Raw genomic sequence first — 19195 nt, 5'->3', positions numbered from 1 at the left:
GCAGGATATGTTCTAAGGCTTGTGGGAGAGAGCACCTTATTCACTGCTGCCGCCTTCTTCAGCCAGGATGCTGCCCAGATGCATGGACTTGAATCCCTAGATGGGGTTGGGCAACTGCATAAAATCAAAGTGTATCTTTAATCCATTTAGGGGAGGATTACCCTCCCAGCAGAGGGACCCTGCAATGTCGGACAGAAGACGACTGCCAGCCACGCCACAGCTACGTTCTGACAAAATGTATGATGGAACTCAAGACTTTACAAGCAAGTAACAATTATTTTTATTCAGATACATCCAGCAATATTACTCCTTGCTCAGATAAACACAAGCAAGTTGGAATAAGCATGGAGAGCTCACCTTATTTTGTCTAAGCGTCGCCTAGCTTTCAAGCCAATTCTTCCTTTAAAACAGGAAAAAACTGAGTATTGAATAGGCTATCAACTGCTTTGCTAAGCATTATTAAATATAAATATGGCTTTGTAGAAAATAGTAACTTTTGACTCCAGATTAGCTGCAATATAATCCTAACAAATAATTTATATCCTGGGTTCAGCCAAGGTTAGTCAGTTCAAGTGTATATATTTCTACTATAAAAACACATTTTGGCCCTTTGTTACTCTTTCAGACTGCCTAAGAGTGAGGAATCAACTTTCCCATTCAAGTTGTGATCTCGTTTTCTGTATTTCAGAATAGCAGTTTAAAAGGTAGGAATCATGTGTACAACTGACAGGAGCTACTCTGCCTGAGAGGAAAATTGCTTTATATAAATATTGCAGAGCTGGCCAAAACATTTCATCGAATAAATAAATACGGCATTGCTTCTAGGGAGGCAATCTGGAATGTCACTTTTGGCCACAAGAAGTCCATCATCAAGCACTAAAGGTTTCAAGATGCTGGGCTCTCAGCATTTTCTTGGCAGCAATAATGGTGTTTTTCATAAGCATAGCAACAGTCATGGGGCCAACCCCACCAGGAACTGGCGTGATGTAACTGGCTTTCTGCTTGACTCCTGAAAAAGGGGAAAGAAAGAAATGTAGCATTTAGATGACAGATCTAAGAATAACGGTACCTCATATTCTATATAACTTTTTCTTGCCTGTATAAAACCTTACTTTTCTCATTACTGAATTGCATTGCATTTCTTAACTGAAAGGAAGTCCCTTGTCTCGTAACTGAGTTCCCCCCTTCATGGAATGTCCTCCTCCTTTTCACAATGGCCTCCAGCTTTTGTTCACTGTACAGAAACCCAAGACCAGGCGCCAGATGACACACACTCATTTTCTGAACACTTGGCTTTGAATTACTGAAATAAGATGACATACAGAAAGCTGCGACGACTTTCCAAATCCCATAACCCACCCAAAGCTTCTCCCAATACAGAGAGTTGCAGTATAAAGTTACAGGGAAAAACAAAGTATTTACTAGTTAGCTACATTAAAACCAACTTCATTTCCTGCCATTTGGAAAAGTGATGTAAGTTGTCCACAGATTAGCTTCCCAACTTGTTCAAAACTACACATGATTTTCTGCATTAAAGTAGGCATGTAGAGAGAAGCAAGGAACAACATCACTCCAGTAGCTGAAATTGGACTCCCTCCCCTTGCCAGAATGCAGCTACAAATCTTCATATCAAGAAGGGATTTAGACCTTACAAATCAACTGCCTACCTTCAAAATCCACATCTCCAACAAGTTTTGGCTTGGCAGTGACAGGATCCTGGATTCTGTTTATGCCAACATCAATTACAGCAGCTCCTTCTTTGATCATATCAGCTGTAATCAGATTGGGAATGCCTGAAAAACAGTAGTTAATACAAAAAAACCTCCTATGATTTGCTTAGTTCACCAAGCTGACAGGAAGAGAGAAACCGCAGATCCATGGCCAGGCCTTTGGCTTGGGACCCCCCTCCCGAGAGCTTCCCCAGGACTTTCCAGAATGCAGAAGCAACCCCCCACCCGCCCGGCAGAGGCTTCCTAGCACTGTCACTTGGTTGGGGATCAACAACGTCCCCTAGGAGGTTCTTTTTTCAACTTTCTCTCCTAAACAAGCCACTCAAGACCTTACCTGCAGCTGCAACCACAATATCAGCAAGGATGGTGTGCTGTTTGAGCTGCTCTTTTGGAGTATAGCGGTGAGAAATTGTTACTGTTGCATCCCCTAAAAAATAATAAAACAAATAAAAATATGATAAACAATAATAATGATAATTATTATAATGATAAACAATTAATAATGATAATTACAATTTACTTTGGACCCATTTAAAAGCCATATAAAGCAGAAATGAATGAAGCTCATGTTTATTAGAGAGCCTAAAAGCTTTTGCAAACAACTTGCTAAATTCCTGCATCATAATTAATAGCAGTGACACTAAAATAGACACTAGGATCAAGATCTGGGACGCTTTGGGATGAAAGGACCATAAATTCTGCTCAAAACAACTCTTGGACTAAGCAGTCTAGCTTTTAACAGGAAACCCCTCAGACAGGGCCACAGTTGAGAGATCCACTTGTGGGCTTCACTGACGATAACAAGGTTTGTGTCAAGCTGGCCTCCTTCAGCAACCAAGAAAGAAACCACTTAACTCCATTTTGCAGAATTAAGAGTACTTTTACTGGTTATGAAAAGATAGCAGCAAAGTAAAGCAAGGTCTGAGGCAGAAGCGCACGAAATCATACATAGCAATATTTGTCCAACCCACTCCCCCGACAACCCCCATCCCATTGTCCAATCTGCAAATCCCTCAGGGGTCATGTGGGTTGCATCTCCAAGAAGCATCATCAGGTTGGTATGCATGACGATTGGCCTTGACCAACTCTAAACACCAGCCGGCAGTATGCGCGGTAGATGGTGAGAAAAAACTCCCTCTTAACAATCTCTCCTGTACCAAACCTTCCCCTCCCAAATACCATGCCCCCCCCCCCCCATCCCTGTTTCAATGGCAGCCGAAAGCGAATAGCGAAACAGAGGCTGACAGTTTGTATGGTCTTGAGAAGACAACTTGGCCCAAGATATTGAAGTGGGTGGATTGCAGCCTTGGAGGAAGAGGCTCCCACAGAGATGGCAGTGCACTTCCCCTACTGGCCATTCACATCTGCCCTCCAGAGGTTCAGAGGACCCTTGATTCCAAGAACCAACCCAGCATCTTGGAAATGCAACAACACAAAGATGTAGCTCACTGCTCTCTGCCTGCCTGCTTTGACCTTTAGGCTGCAAGCTGGCTCCTCGGCCATCTCACCCCTCCTGAAATGTGCCTCCGTATGCCACAGTGAGGGCCACAAATCTAAACTCCCCCCCCCCCCCAAAGCTATGCATTTGGCCATCTAGACCATCACCTCCTGGGCGCTCGTGCCGTCCATCTGTGTGGAGAAGCATTGCGATGGGCATGCCAACGTTCTTGGATCGCCCGGCCACCACCACGTTCTTGCCCAGGGTTGGAATCCCTGCAATAAAGTACACAAAAGCCCCTCAGGGAATGTGTTTTCCTGTGAATAGCGCCATCAACAGGATAGCAAAAGCAATAGCATTTAGATTTATATACTGGTAGTCCTCTATTTTCGATCACAACTGAGCCCAATGTTTATGTGGCTAAGTGGGAAATTTGTTAAGTTGCCCCATTTTAAAACTTTCCTTGCCACATTTGTTAAGTGAATCACTGCAGATGTTAAATTATTAACATGGTTGTGGAGCAAATCTGGTTTTGATTTTACTTCTCAGGAGATTGAAAAGGGGGACCACGTGACCCCGGGACACTGTGACTGCCATAAATATGAGCCAGTTGTCAAGCATCCAAATGTAAATCATATGACCGTGGGGATGCTGTCATAAGGGTGAAAAATGGGCGTAAGTCACTTTTTTCAGTGCCATTGTAACCAAGTGAACTGTTGTAAGTCGAGGACTACCTGTACTATTCTCCATAGTGCTTTATAGCAGCCTATGAGCAATTTACAGAATCAGTATGTTACTCCCAACCATCTGGGTCCTCATTTTACCAACCTCGGGAGGATGGAAGGCTGAGTCAACCTTGAACCGGTCAGGATGGAACTCCTGACCCTGGGCAGTCAGCCTGCAATACTGCATCCTAGCCTCTGTACCACAGGATAGGTACCCTGCTCCTACCTGTCCTCTTGATGATTTCCCACACGCCCCAAGGTGTGGCAGGCAACATGGAATATTGGTCCAAGCACATGCGGCCTACATTCACCACGTGGAATCCATCCACATCCTTTTCAGGGTTCACAGCGTTGCAGATCTTTCGCTCGTCAATATGCTCTGCAAGGAAGGGGAGACTCTCAGTGTGACAGATTTCACATGTCTGACCACAAAATGGAGCCTGGCAAGGAGCAAGGGGAGTTAACAAGTGAGACTGCAAAGTGTTGCCAGATAGGAATTCATCTGAAGGAGGTGGAATTGGCTGAACTTGCAAAACTCAAAAAGTGACAGGTTGCTTTGCAACATTACAGTTCAACTTGGTGCATTCCAAAAATCAGGAATGTCTGATACAAATCTCCCCCCAAAAGCCCAGGACTTGCTCACCTGGTAAAGGAAGTTGCACAAGCAAGCCATCGACATTGGTATCGTGATTTAATTTGACAATTAAATCAAGCAGCTCCTCTTCTGTGACAGAGGCCGGTTTCAGAATGGTCTCACTACTAATTCCTGCAAAGAACAAATGCAATATAAGGAGATGGAAGTTACTTGAAATGGCCTGTCCACATGCCAGTCGATGTGGCCCAGAATAGAAGAGGCTGACAACATGCCATTCAGGAAGACCTCTCAGCAGCTGTCCAAGATCCTGCTTTGGAACTGCAGTCCTGGCCACATCTACAGGTTGCAGGAACAACCCAGAAAGCAGCCGTGAATGATAAACCCTCCTGCAAGGTCCCATTCTAATCCGCCATGAAACATTCAAGGGCCTGAAATTTCCTATCCAATTGCTAAATTCTGTGTCCCAGTCATAAGACTTGGCTATATGCAGACCCACCAATGCCAAAGCTGGTGATTCGCTTAAGCTGAGTTTTATGCCACATTTGTTTTTTTATGATCTGGGCTTGAACTGTTTTAAATCTGCATGTTCCACTTACTGACTCTGAAGGGAAGCTGCTGCAGCTGCCTTTCTCCAAGAGGAGGGGGCAGATGAACCGTCAAAAGACAACCCCACCCTTTCTTCCTCTGAAGAACAGCACTGCCTGAGCAAGCGCTGCCTGGCAGAAGGCCAGAGAGAAAGCGGACGGACACCCCAGATTTACCTGCCCCACTCTTGACAGCTAGCTGGGAAAGTCAGCTCAGGCAAACTCACCCACGTCAGCAGCTGCTCGGGTCTTGTTCAGCACATAGGAATGGCTGGCAGGATTTTCTCCCACTAGAACTACGCTGAGATGGGGCCTCTTGTGGCCAGCAGCAACCCATTGTTCTACTTCGTGACAGGCTTCCCGCCTAATCTGCCGGGCCAGTTTCTGTCCAGAGATGACAACTGCTTCGTCCCTGCAAAGGAAGAGCTCTTCAGGCTTCCCAGAACGGAGCCTCGGTTTCCCTAAGCAGCCTGGACCATTTGCGCACATTGTCCCCAGTTGACAAAGACAGGCCAGATACAATGAATGGAAGTAGGTTCTCTGCAGGCGGAGGCCTCCCACAACATCTCAGCCGCAAGGAGTGGCTGCCCAGAAGTTGGTGCAACTTCAGAGCTGAGCCCCAACTGGGCGCCCAGAAGCCTCCCTCTGACACAGCAACGGACCACATTCCACAGGTGTTTGGCTTCTCTTTCCTTAATATTCTCCTAGGCGGCTTTTCCCTACAAACTCCGCACGGGAGTCTGACCCCACTATTCAACCAAGCCTCTGCTGGGCAATTCAAAGACGAAGGCCCGGGCAGCCTTTCCTGTGACCTGGGACTCCAGAGAGAGAATTGTGGCCAGCCCAACTTCTTTAGCTGGTTGCAAACAGCAGCCAAGCCAAGCGACTCCCAGAGCAAGGAAGCTACAGAGGCGGCCGGCCGGCTGCGCGCCTGGTGTTTTGAGGGCTTCCAGTATAAGGCGCTCCAAATGAGCGACCACCTTCTCAATATTGCATCAGGCATCGAGGAGGCTTTCGTGGCTGCGAGAAATTTCCCGCTGGAGGAATCCGAGGCCAGGCGTGCAGCCCAAGCAGCGACCGCGGAGCTCTGGCCCAGCTCCCTCTGCCCGGCAGGTGGGCTGGACTAGGCGCCCATCGGCCGAAGGAAGCCTTGGGCAGGACTCAGGGCTGCGAGGGGTCCGCCAAGCGCTCCCGGGGCCCTGGGGGGTGGGACGGGGACGGGCTGCCGATGCAAGCAGCCCACAGGATTTCATCAGCCTGCAGCGCGGCGAGCGGCCACTGGGGGGACCTGTCCCCCGCCAGCCCTGCGCGGCTGTGTCCTCCCAGAGAGGCAGTCGCCGAGGGAGCGGGAGCCGCGGGCAGCGCCCTCCGGTATGCCGCGCCCGGATTCGGAGGCTACCCCAGCGGAGCCCCTTCGCTTACCTGGGGGCCGTCAGGTGCAGCCGCCGCGCAGCCCTCGGCAGGTGTCGGCAGCCGCAGCCGTCCCCTCCCCAGGCTGCCCGGGCCGAGGCTCGGAGGAGCAAGCGCGGGTAACCCAGAGGCGCCATAGCCACCAGAACGATGCGGAAGACGAGCAGGAAGCGCAGCGGCGGCCCAAAGGGGAAAGCGGAAAAAGCCCTCGAAGCGCCCCTTATAAAAACTCCGGCCCCGCCCCGCTCGCCCCATTGGCTGAAACGGTGGCGGCTCTTGCGCAGGCGATGACGACAGCGAGGAACTCGGCTATTGGCGGAGGGGAAAACTGACGCAATCGACGGACCGGCATTGGCAAAAGGTGAGCCGACGCGGCTGTCGTGAATTCTGATTCGCGAAGTAGTGCAAGCTCTGCGCTCATTGGCCCGTGCCCCCCCTTCGCACGAAGCCTGTGCATGAGTTGAAGGATAGAGTGCTCTTATACTCGAGGCTCCTTGCAAGATCCCTCCTTGTAGGGAACCGCCGCGTGCTAAATTATTTGCGGCCTACAATTTTAGAAAGGAAATTCCCCGAAATTTCCCTGACTGCTTCTGTACAAATGGGTGCTGACTTTTAGTGTTTTTTCAAGATGTATAAATTGTTTTGCAATTTCCTGTAAAATTTTCCCAGGTTTTTACTAAATGACTAATTCCTAAGCCTTTTTTCTTCTTGTGAAAAAAGGGACAAGATTTGGCCTTCCTTGACCTACCAATGATCCAAGAGTTCCAAAAGATAATAGTAGATATTAATTTTAGCCATACCAATCAAGAAAGCATTACAAATGACAGTGGAAAACCCCCTGAAAAATATAATAAAATAATTATTGCACCAAAAACATTAACTACCTAAGTTTGGCAACATTACTAGAAAATCTTTGTTTTAAAAAAGGCTTTTTAAAATTTTTACATTCCGTTATTTCAAATCAGATTCCAAATCTGACGAAATATTCCAAATTCTTTTAGTCAGAACCCAAATCCCAAATTGATGGTAAATCCAAAATATTTGAAATATAGCTAAGAAAAAGATAAATATCTTTATTACACAAATGATCAATTCAGAATAGTAACAATTTTCTTAGTTCCAAATGTGACAATAAGTCAAATCCAATAATGGGAGAAGTTCAAATTACATCTAGCTCCTAAATCGCATATACAGCTAAAATTAGCATTATCACTATTAAACATTCTCTAAGATATCCAGTGTATTCAGTTTATTAATTTTACGATCAAGGAAGTTAACTTCTTGTCCTTTAAAAAAGAACTTTTCACTATTTACCTGGGTTACCATAAATGGTGCATCACTTGTCAGTTTCATCAACTCCCCAAAAAAGGGTGGTTTGAAGTGGCGGCTGATTCTTCCCAACCTGTAAAAGCTTTTAGTAACTGTGGTGGCATCTGCATCAAATTGCTGAAATCACGAGTGCTCAGGCTGAATAATTTTCCCCAAGTACCCTGGGACCAGAAATTTTATCATTCTATAAAAATGTTAAAAATACATTTTCTCAGCACTCTGTTGACCAAAATAGTAAGGTTGTGAGAGAAAATTGCACCTTTAATCCATATCAATACTTTCCATATCATGCAGTGTGGGAAGTTATCATCCAGCCCTCTCCCAGAAAAATGAAATATCCTAGGAAATATTGAAAAGGCAGAATATTTCTCTGGATGTGAAAAAGGAAGAAACATGTTTTAAAAGACAGAATAGCTGCCTGTAGCTTCCTGCCCATCCCCCTTTGTCAATGAGCCATTAAAGCCTGAGCTAGTCCACTTTACATAATAGAGAGTTTTCCCATTCAGCTCCAGAGTGATGGGATTAAGGCATGATAATATTGGCCTTTTACTCAACTCTCCACATGGCATCTGAGAACTCATACCTGGATTCAAAACAGTCTAGAGAGTAGCCCCCTGCATGGTACCATGGGAGTCTGACAACCAATCAGAATACATTTCTTACACAGGAACAGGAAACAGAGAGGTGGGACTAAACAGGGTATAAAAAGCCTAGCAAGCCCCTCCCTCAGCCCTTCTCTTCTTCTTCACCAACATTGAAGCATGTGATCACCTTTTCTGTTCAGGGCTCAAGCCATGTTGCCCTGTCCAACAATAAACCATCTTTCCAAGCAGCCTCCATGTCTCCAGTGTCTTTTTCCCCACTTGGAGCTGAACCCAGAAGGACATTTCTTTCAACAATTGGCGACCCAGATGGGACTCCAAGCTAGCCTAACAAATGGATATGGCCCAGGTAAGCCTCCCATGCCAGCACAGACCCCATTGAGTCTGTGGGTGGACTTTATCTTGGCCTTAACCATTGGATCTAGGTTTTAAAGTGGTTTTGAGATTGAGCTCAAAGGCTGCCTGGAAAGAAGGTGAGTACCTCTAAATTTTAATTCTCTAAAATGTAATTTAAAGCATGGCAAAGCATGGGAGATGTGTGTATGCGTGCATGTGTGGGATCCTTCTCCTGATCACAGCTGGATCTTGGTTCCTCTGTGTGTTTTACCAAGAGAGCCTGGAAAGTATTAGGGTCAGGCCAGAGCACAGGACCTTCTGTTAGGGAAAGGAGAATGTGTGTGAAAATGGATGGAAAAATGAATGAAAATTTTGTTGTTGCTGCTGTTGTCTTGTGAGAGCAAAAAAAAGCAAAGGCTCATTGTGTGTAAAGGAAGAAAGTGCAGGTACTAACTGAAAGGGACAGAGGTCCTCCACAGATTACCTTTTTGATCTGTAAAATCCTAGCGGAAATTCCCTGGTAGATGCCATGCTGCTGTGCCACTGCCTGGAAGTTCAATAGCCCCCCACCCCAGGTGTCCAGAGACCAGGCAGAAGTCTGGCCTCTTCTTTTGCTGCTGAAGATCAAGTAGACTGGTACTGCACTCGCTCTCAGCCAGCCATGGCCAAGCTGGTAGAGGACTACTACTCCCACTGCTTTTTTGCCCTTGTTCATTCCATTTCTCTGTTTAGGTTAAAAAAAACTAACTATAAAATGATGACCCAACAGGACATGGGTTGTTTAATTAGATTCAAATGAAGATTCTTTTTTCATTGTACATTGTACCCAATGTGTGGGTTGTTTTTTTTTTTTTGCTAATTCTATCCTCATTCTTTCATGCCCCCAACCCCAATGTTTTCTTGTGATCAGAACATTTCTAGGAAATTTATATCTTTAGCTGAAAGTCAAAGTATTGCCTGCTGAACCCAATATGGTGGTTAAACAGCCATACTTTTGCCAGACAATTATGCTGTGTCAAAGATAATTCAGGTTTATTTATTCATATCACACTTTATTATTTTTTGAAATAACAGCACAGTGAACCACCTTTCTCCTTACTTTCCTCACAACAACCCTGGTGAGGTGAGTTGGGCTGAGAGAACAATTGGCTTATTTATATAATTTATTTGCTGTCCATCTCATAGCAAATAACTCTAGGCGGCTTCCAGCATTAAATGCTTTTCATGGTCAAGGCTAGGGTTAGTCTAGAACTCACTGTCTTCCAGTTTCTAGCCCTGGTGCCTTAACCACTAGACCAAACTAGCTCTAATAGCAATAGCAGTAGACTTATAGCCAAATAGTTGCCTAGATTGAGGAAACCACACCAGATATAAGTAGAAGCTGAAGCCAATAAAGAGACATTCTTACAGAGTTCCCATAAAAATTGCAGTATAAGCTGTAAAATACACTTAATAGTTTTTAAAAAGCCATCATTCTCTATTCCTCCCGCCCTCTCCAACAAAAATAAAACATGATTAAGGACCATGATGGAAGCTTTGTACATTATTCCACAAGTAGAGATTTTATTATAACAATGACCTCCTTCAAAAACATAGCTGTACAATTTAGACCTTCCACATAGCAAAGAAGTGTGTCAGGGTAACAATGCATTAATGTTTTACAAGCTTGGAAAGGATCGGGATACATTCAACTTGGAGGTCTCTACTTTATGAAGGTTTGCAGTTTACACAAAATTATGCCTGTGAGTAAAGCTCTACCCCAAACTCAAATTATTTTCCTGCGTTGGCAGCCATTTCTGTAGAGGATGACTTTCTTGTGTGAATGACCAAGAACTGTAGAGCAGGGGTGCGAAACTTGCGGCCCGGATGGATCACATGCCGGTTTGGCGAATGGGGAAAAAATCCCGATACATCATGTGTAGCAGTAGAGGGTTCAACTTCTCCGATGCAGGAGGGGGGAAGAGACCTACTCGCACAATACACTTCCCCCTTGAAATATTGAGCCCAATATTGTGCTTCCCCTTTACAGACCTTGTGTAATACCTTTACAGGTGCTCTTTACTAATATCACTCTATATTATATTCGATGTAATCAATAGGCATCAAAAATTATTTGATGGCACACAATGCATCTACCCACATCCAATGCTCTGCCCAGTTCAGAACCACAAAGTACCTGTGGGTCAGAAAGCTTAAGTTACCATTGTTCATAGGGACTTTTATGTTTGACATCTGTTTACTTCTCTCAATTAGTGGGAAAGAATTGTGTGGTTCTTGCCTCACAATCAGGCGGCTGTGAGTTTGATCCTAGGTAGAGGCAAATATTTCTCTCTGTGGGCACACTGAGACTATATCATTAAACGAAGATGATGATGACTTCTAAGAATATTTGTAAGTGAGCTTGACTATTTTTCTAGCTTCCCCACAAATATACAACAATAATGCCATTCTATTAAGTAATACGATTCTTAAAGCTGTGGCACCTTTCAAGTTCTGGTGCAGTGCTCAGGATAAGCCCAAAGTACAGGCAGTCCTTGGTTAATGAGGGAAATGGACTGGGAATGGGAACCCATCACAACATGGCATGGTCATAGAGTGTGACATCACATGACTGCGCTGGCTTATGCCAGTAGCTCCAGAGGTTCCACACAGTTGTTAAGTATGTCACCAGGGGTGACCTCCTGCTAGCTTCTCCACTGACATTACTTTCAGAAGCCAGCAAGGGAGATCATGTGACCATTGTAAATGGTGAGCTGGTTGCCAGTGACTGAATTGCAATCATGTGACTCCAGGGATGTTGCAAAGGCCTCAAGTCTTTTCCTTCACCACTGACATCACTCAGAATGACTGCTGAAGGAATGGTCATTAACCAAATATTATCTGTAATCCTTTTAAGCATGCAGAGCCCTGCTAGAAAGAGAATATCAGGATGTAGGGCTTTACAATTGAACTGAAAGAAAAAAAATGTCATTTAAATTTATTTCCCACCTTTAAAATACTATTATATCGAACTATTCTTCATTAAAACTCTACCTTATTTGGTATTATATTTAAAGCAATAAATAGACTAACAGATATCACCTTCTTAACAACAGAAGGAAAAGACAACCCTATCCATCATATCTAATGATGATGCATTACTGGGATTGTTTAAAGATAATCTTAGAAAACTAGACTATCCAAGAATTGGTATAAAAGCTCTTTAAGAAAGGCTGTTTAGACTTCAAGCAATTTTAATACTTATGAGTCTACAACTATTAGTAAAGTAGAATAAAATATGGATTAAAAATATAAGAATGAAGACGTGGCATAAAAGGGACAATTAGAAGTCTGCTAAAAGGAGATGTCATCAACCTCTAACCACAAGATGCTCTAGCCAACGTCCCTATGTCAAAAGTCCAAACCACAAGGTTTAGATAAAGTTCGTTAATGACACGTAATCCATACCTGTAACAAAAGGAGAAGACCGTCATCTACTTATAAGGCTTTTCCCCCAAAATAACCAATAAGAAATGAGTTAAGTGTTTCCCTGTTACGCTGCCTTTGAGAATGTACAAGAACACGTGCTTCAATAATAAAGGTTGTTCAGAATTTGCAATGTTAGCCTTTTCGCTAACTTTCTGAACATGGCTGCCAAATAAACTTTTCCTGTATCCTGAGAAGTCTAAAGCCTGTCATTTTCTGCAACAATTCTGGCGACTGTGGGAAGGATTGAGCGCGATATTTCGCTGCAGACGGAACAAACTGACTGGTGCCCCATCGAGGCCATCTCACCCGTTTTCAGGCGCCAATGGAGACCTTTCTCCGGAAGAGGGCTGACGACTTCTCTTGGACACCCGAAGGACACCACTGATTCAAGAATCTGACCAGGATCAGGACAAGTATCAAAAGAATTGTAGACTCACTCGGTTAGGAGTGGAAGAGGGGGCCCAATCACCCTCCTGAGCCCGGGATAGTGTCCCTTCCAAACGGAACCAGCGTATCCTAATGAGGCTCTAGGTTTGTGTGGGAGGTTAATCTGCTGCAGTTCCTGTTGGTGATCGTGATCTCCGGGACCGCAGGTCAGCAGAAAGTGTGTTAGAAATAGAACATGGGAGGGTGGGGAGCGTTCCTTGAACGCCCCTCCAATACATGTTGGAAAAAAAACTTTTCAGAAAGTTTAGTAAAGTCTCTGGCAGAGAAATTATCCTCACCCCATTGTACAAGCCTCAAGGAGGTTGTTTGCGGGGATCAGTAGTTAGAGACACATATGCTGTTGTTAATCAGGTTGCTGCAGCCTGTCTCAGTTGTGACAAAATAACCCAAAGACAGGATGGAAATTTCCTTTGGAAGTCCTTCTACAGGGCTCCCAGGTGCTAGATTTCACCACAATATTCCCAGACATTGGGATTTAGAGATCTCTTGGTTTTGTGTGTACTAAAAGTGTGCCAAGATTTGGGGTGCCTTTCTGTAGGGCCTCAGATTCTGGCCACCATCAGATGAATCCTAAATGCAAACGATGTGTTAATGAAAGTCTCCATACATCTTGATCTTTAAAAATATGCCAGCGCATGCTGGGAGATCACGATAGAAGAGTTTGGATCTTTAAAAATTAGACAGCGTCTGCTGGCAGATCCAAATTAGAAACGGAACACCCCAGGGCAGAAACAGGTATTAACAATCTAGTGCTTAAAGAGATAGAACATTGGGCATAACTATGAGCAAAAGTAAGAAATTTAGCAGGTAATAAAAAGGTAAAGCCTATTGAATGGAAGACCTAGGTAATTGGACTTGATTAATTTGATGTAATGTCTGTTGAAATTCTTAGGTGTGTATCTATACTAATAACATATAGAATTGAATGGCGTTGAATTGATTTTGATATGTTTGACCAGCTGGCAAAATAAGTAAGCTTCTCAGCTTGGGCTTGAAGCTCTGGGGAACGGTAGTGTAGTTAGGATTTAAACTGCGCTCTGAGTTTTCCCATGCTTGGAGAATAGCTACACGTTACCCAAGGAAAGAAAATTGAAGATTTAAAGGGACAGAACCTCCCCCAGGCCTGAAAGTGTTGTTTCATGGTATTGGTGCATGTGTGTGTGCGCGTCATCATTTCCAAACCTAATGGCTTGTGAGAAAAAAAAAAGAAGCTTCCTGCTCCTTGTCCTTGTGTATATGTATCTCTAAGTCTTTGTTCACCCTCAAGGTAATTGAAACTAAGATGTCTCCAATCCAAAAGGACAAGAATTTTAAACTGGCAGAAATTGCCTTCGCTCAGTTTGTCGGGCCCAGAAAACTGAGTGAAGGGGGTGGGGAGTCCTTACTTTGCATTTGTTTGGCCAACAGAGTAAAGAGAAGCATTTTTTCCCTTCCTTCCTTGCCTATACCTTAAACTAGCAGCCCAGGAAATGTTTTAAGGTCATTTACAAAAAAAGTTTCATCCTTGTAGTTATTGTGTGTTTAAATGATTTTACCTGTTCATTTTGTTCCTGAAGCATGTGAACCCATATTTCACAGCTCAGGTGACACAAACTGTTTCCTAGGCTTTTGGAATTAAGTGGAAACTTCATGCTGTCTATTCCGACGGACCTTGAATGAAGCGGATTATCTAGATCCCTTTCAGTCTTGTTTCAGGCCTGGATACAGCACAGAAACCGCTTTGGTCGCACTGACCGATGATCTCTGGAGGGCGAGGGATAGAGGGCATTTCTCTATCCTGGTGCTTCTTGACCTCTCAGCGGCTTTCGATACCATCGACCATGGTATCCTCCTGCGACGTCTGGAGGAGGTGGGAGTGGGAGGCACCGTTTTACGGTGGTTCTCCTCCTACCTCTCCGGTAGGTCGCAGTTGGTGTTGGTCGGAGGACAGAGGTTGGCCCCTAGGCCCCTCAATTGTAGGGTGTCCCAGGGTTCAGTCCTATCCCCCCTCCTATTTAACACCTACATGAAACCGCTGGGTGAGATCATACGACGGCACGGGATAAAATACCATCAATACGCAGATGATATGCATCTGTATCTATCTGCCCCGTGCCAGCTCAGTGTAGCGGCGGACGTGATGTGTCGATGCCTGGACGCTGTCAGGATCTGGATGGGAATAAACAAACTCGTGCTCAATCCCGACAAGACCGAGCCGCTGTGGATGCTGCCCCCGAAGGACAGTTCAGACAGTCCATCTTTGATCCTGGGGGGTGAAAATTTACAGTGTAGGCAGGGCTGTTGTGACGCAGCTGGGAGGTAGGTACGTCAACAATAAGCCCATTTGACCCCCAAGGTCCAACCTCACAAGGAGGGACTCACATCCGACAATCTCTGGAGCAGGGAGCCTGCGAGGCATCAATGACTCCCAGATTATAACAGCAACTCCTCCACCCCTTCCCTGGTGTCGTGGCTGGTGCAGCACCTGAAACCCTTCTGGGCACATTTCTGAGAGGGGGACTCCTTCCTCATGGCCCAGCCAGGTTTCAGAAATATATGCCAGGTCTGCCCCCTCGTCTAATAAGTCCCGGACGAGGGGAGCTTTATGGACCACAGACCTGGCATTCAGCAGCAGGAGCCTGAGACCAGGGCCCTGGTTTCCCATGTCACCTGGTTCCCGAGTTGAGCTATCAGGGCCGGAACGAGGGATCGCTGTGACGTAGCGAGCCCTCTTTCCCCGGTAATGGCTAGCCCTGAAGCTCCCATCGTACCTGCCCCTCCCAGTCATAACCCTAATGCTCCGGACTGCCCCCAGGCCCGTAGATCCCCCTCCATCTCCCACGGCCCCCGTTCTACTCGGCAGGCCATTCAATCCAGGCACTCTGCGATGAGAGGCAAGTCTGGGCCCCCATCCACTTCTGCTACTGCACTCAGTGGAGGGGGCTCCAGGCCGCGCTCTCAATCCCCTCATACGTACCAACCAGGCATTCTCCACATACATGCCCCACTACAGATTAAAAGAATACAACAGTACAATAAAAAATTACACTAATTAAAAGAATGTGGGATCATTCACTCACTGGCATACACATACACTCCACATACAGAAAGGGGGGGGGGTGCGCAGATGTTAGAATCAGTATTAATGTTGTGCAAGTAGGATTGTTCATTCACGGGGCGGAGACACAAACGTTGGATCAGTGGTAGGGAAATATAGAAGAAGTCGTTCGTCTTCTTTCCTAGATAGTGTGGCAAAGGGGAAAAAAAATCTGGATGGTTGAAATGGTGTCTCTAGAGTAGTAGTAGGCGGCAGTAGTCGTGACAGGGAAACAGAGTCGTAAGTCTGGGAGTCCAGGGGTCCAGAGTCTATAGGCAGTCCGAGGTCCATAAACAGGAAGAGCCAGATGGTAGAGATAATAAGGAGAAAAAGGCCCCACAGCCACAAAAAGGGCGAAGGAGAGGCCACAGCACAGAGAGAGTCCGGTCGAGTGGAGGGGGTGCCAGAAGGGGCCGTGGCAATGATAAGCAGTTACATGCCCACCCTCATCCAGCACCATACGGATCAGCCACCCCACTCCTTGAAGACAAGCAGCGAACCGACACCCCTCCGAAAGATCCAGGGGCTCTCTCCGTCGCAGAAAACAAGGACGAAGGTCGCCAGGATTGCCATAAGCCAAAGCACGATGAAAACAGAAGGAGGGGGGGCTGGGAGGGCCGTGACGGCGGCAGCAAGGACAGCAGCCCGATCTCAGTTGGCCCCATCTGAACCAGCCACCCCCTCGCTGGCAGTTCATACGGTCCCAAACGTTCTCCCAGGTTTCCTCAGTCTGAAAATAAGAGCCAAAAGAAGCACCAGCGTTGTTGGAAATCGCCGGGGGCGGCGCCGTTAGCGCAGCGCCGCAATTTCTGCCGCCCCATAGAGAGAAGCCAGCGAAGAAGCCGCGCAAGCTAGAAACACACCAGGGAGCAAGCCATGAATGGCGACTCCCCAACTGATCACCCGGTCGGGTCCCCAAAGTCATGCCCTACCGCTTTAAGCCCTTTCTTGCAGGGTTTGCTGTTGAGAAATATGATGTTTTCGGCGTTTTTCCCATCCGCCCAGCTGGAGCAAGGAAGCTACCAGCCTTTCACAGGCTCGCACATGCGCATCCCCAATGAAGGAACCCTTCATTTGAGGGCTGGAACAAAAACGGGCATTTGAAACCGTAAAGTCAGAATTATCTCAGGCTCTGATAAGAAAAGGGAGGTTGGCAACAATTTGTGGCTTATCTATCCAAACAGTTGATGCAAAAGGCTGGAGGAAGCTAACAAATTACACCAGCCACGCAATTCAAAGAATTTTAGAAACGAAGGGACATTTACGGTTAACAAACCCTAGAATTTACAAATATCAGGCACTCCTGACTCAAAAGGCACTAGTGTCCAAGTAGCAGAATCCATGCATTCAAAGAGGACAAAGAAGGAAAGGATGAACTTCTGAAATGACTCTATATGCCTTCCTTACTTTGCATATCAATACTGCTGATTATGGGGAAAGAGGTTTTTTAACGGCCTCAGGAAAGAAATTAGCAATAGCAGTAAGACTTATATACCGCTTCATAGGGCTTTCAGTCCTCTCTAAGCAGTTTACAGAGTCAGCATATTGCCCCCAACAACAATCCGGGTTCTCATTTTACCCACCTCAGAAGGATGGAAGGCTGAGTCAACCCTGAGCCGTGAGAGAACTGCAGTCAGCTGAAGTAGCCTGCAGTGCTGCATTTAACCACTGCGCCACCTCAGCTCTTCCTCAGGATGAATTAAACAAATGTGTGAATCGCACTGTTAAGGAAAAGATGGGTAGACGCCTTACCCTTAGCTCTCTGGTCTGCAAGATGTACTCCACATAAAGGACTCTTAATAGCTCCTTAATCTCTCCAAACTGGATGGTCGGATCCAGAGAAAAGGGAAAAGCAGCTGACAGAGAACCAAGGCTGTCAGCAACCCGAGATGATCAGAGCCACCCTGACATGACAGCTTATGCAGCATTGGAAATGCGAAGGGGACTGAGCCCTAGATATTCCAAAGCAGAACTCCATATTACATTGACCGTTTACATGCACTGTGTGCCCATGCAAGCGAAAGGTGTAGCATGTGTGCTCAAGTAAAACCCAAGGCAAGGACCTAGACTCCTCCTGGAAGTTAACCCAAAGGATATTATCCCATGGATTTATTAGTTATTGATTTCACAGACATGCTCAAGTGGGGGCTACATAAGGCAATGCTAGTCATAAATGGGTGAATGCATTGCCACTGGCACTTTGGTCTGTGTGATGCACTACATGAAAGGGAATTGGAATCCTTTTGAAATGATGTTTGGGAGACCCCCAGTTATAAGTGCTAACTTGAAAAATCATATAGGGGACCTAGGCCAAATAGGGTCCTCATGAGTGAGTCAGATGGTGCGGGAACTGAATAAACAAATACAAGAAATCCAGCAATACTGTGTGTCCCTCAGTCCACCATTTCTGACCACCCCTAGTCATAATATTCAGGTGGGAGAAAAGTATAGGTAAAACACTGGAAAGGAGAAGAATTTGAAACCTAGATGGAAGGGCCCATATACTGTGGTCATGTAAGTAAAAGTGCTGGAATCCAAGCTTTGGATTCACTGGACTCAAGTTAAGCCAGCTGCTGATGTGTATTGGGAGGCAGACCAGGATGAAGCCCTTCCTCTAGTGATATGCTTAAAGAAACGCCCCCTAAAAACTGCTCTACCAGCAACGGGCAGAGTATACGGGGCAGAAAAGGCCCTAGTGAAGTCACTCCATGGAAACTGACTTCTCGACGTACGGCTGAAGATTTGGGGGAGGAAGACAACGTTCCATCTATTAGATATAAGATGTATTAGAAAGTTTGAACACCTGTCGGGAAATGTCAAGCCAAGTAATTACTTTATCTCTTGTTTAGTGAATGTACGTATTTGTTGTATTGCATATTCATCCCTCAGGAATTGCCCCTCCAGAGGAAGACAGTTGCTGAGGCTAAAATCATTGACTGTGACAAAGAGGAGTGTGAATCTTCTGATGACACTTATGTTTGAGGAACTGTGGGAATGGGTTCTTTGCAGTGTAATAGGAGTTTTTGGATTGTGGGTAATATGTTTAGTAAATAAGATTTGGTTTTATAGATTGCCCAAAGATGATATTGCCCTTCCTCAAAATATATATATCCCCTGCCTTCTCCCTGACGTGGTGATTCAGTAGGCTAAAAGAATTGTGTTAGAAGAAGTTATGCGTGAGGGACAATTATGAGCTTTTTGTGGCTCTGGCTGTTATTGGCAAAGAGCTTGCTAAGTGATAACATCTTGAATAGTAGTTCCCAATGTTGCAAAAATACCCGAGCAACCCCCCTTGCTCTTGAAGAAAGATCCGAGGATGTCAAAAATCCCAGAGAACAGGGTGGAATCAAGTTACAGGATGTGGAATAGGTCCGCTCCCATCAACGGCGCATTATTTATGCTTGGGAATGAACTGTAAGCCAATCCCAACACCTAAAGTCTTGACAAATCCTGTA

The 19195-nt window shown here is 45.6% G+C and overlaps 1 protein-coding gene across 2 annotated transcripts; it reads right to left on the bottom strand.

Annotated features, from left to right (window-relative positions):
* Positions 1–256: 256 nt before the first annotated feature.
* On the bottom strand, positions 257–6696 carry MTHFD2 (methylenetetrahydrofolate dehydrogenase (NADP+ dependent) 2, methenyltetrahydrofolate cyclohydrolase). Of its 2 annotated transcripts, XM_032229717.1 has the most exons (8): positions 6495–6696; positions 5300–5484; positions 4537–4659; positions 4120–4272; positions 3336–3443; positions 2065–2157; positions 1668–1793; positions 257–1009 (listed from the first exon to the last, which is right to left on the bottom strand). In XM_032229717.1, exons 1-8 carry the CDS (start codon positions 6617–6619, stop codon positions 870–872), a joined length of 1053 nt encoding a protein of 350 aa, XP_032085608.1. In that variant the 5' UTR covers positions 6620–6696; the 3' UTR covers positions 257–869. The 2 variants fall into 2 exon arrangements, with proteins under 2 accessions (XP_032085608.1, XP_032085609.1); XM_032229718.1 differs by lacking the exons at positions 5300–5484; positions 6495–6696 and having other exon boundaries at positions 4120–4333; positions 4537–4657.
* Positions 6697–19195: the final 12499 nt, after the last annotated feature.

Source organism: Thamnophis elegans, chromosome 13 (genome assembly GCF_009769535.1).
Source record: "Thamnophis elegans isolate rThaEle1 chromosome 13, rThaEle1.pri, whole genome shotgun sequence".
NCBI classification, from domain to species: Eukaryota; Metazoa; Chordata; class Lepidosauria; order Squamata; family Colubridae; genus Thamnophis; species Thamnophis elegans.
Note: the sequence above shows the minus strand (reverse complement) of the source record. Positions and strands in the feature narration are given on the sequence as shown.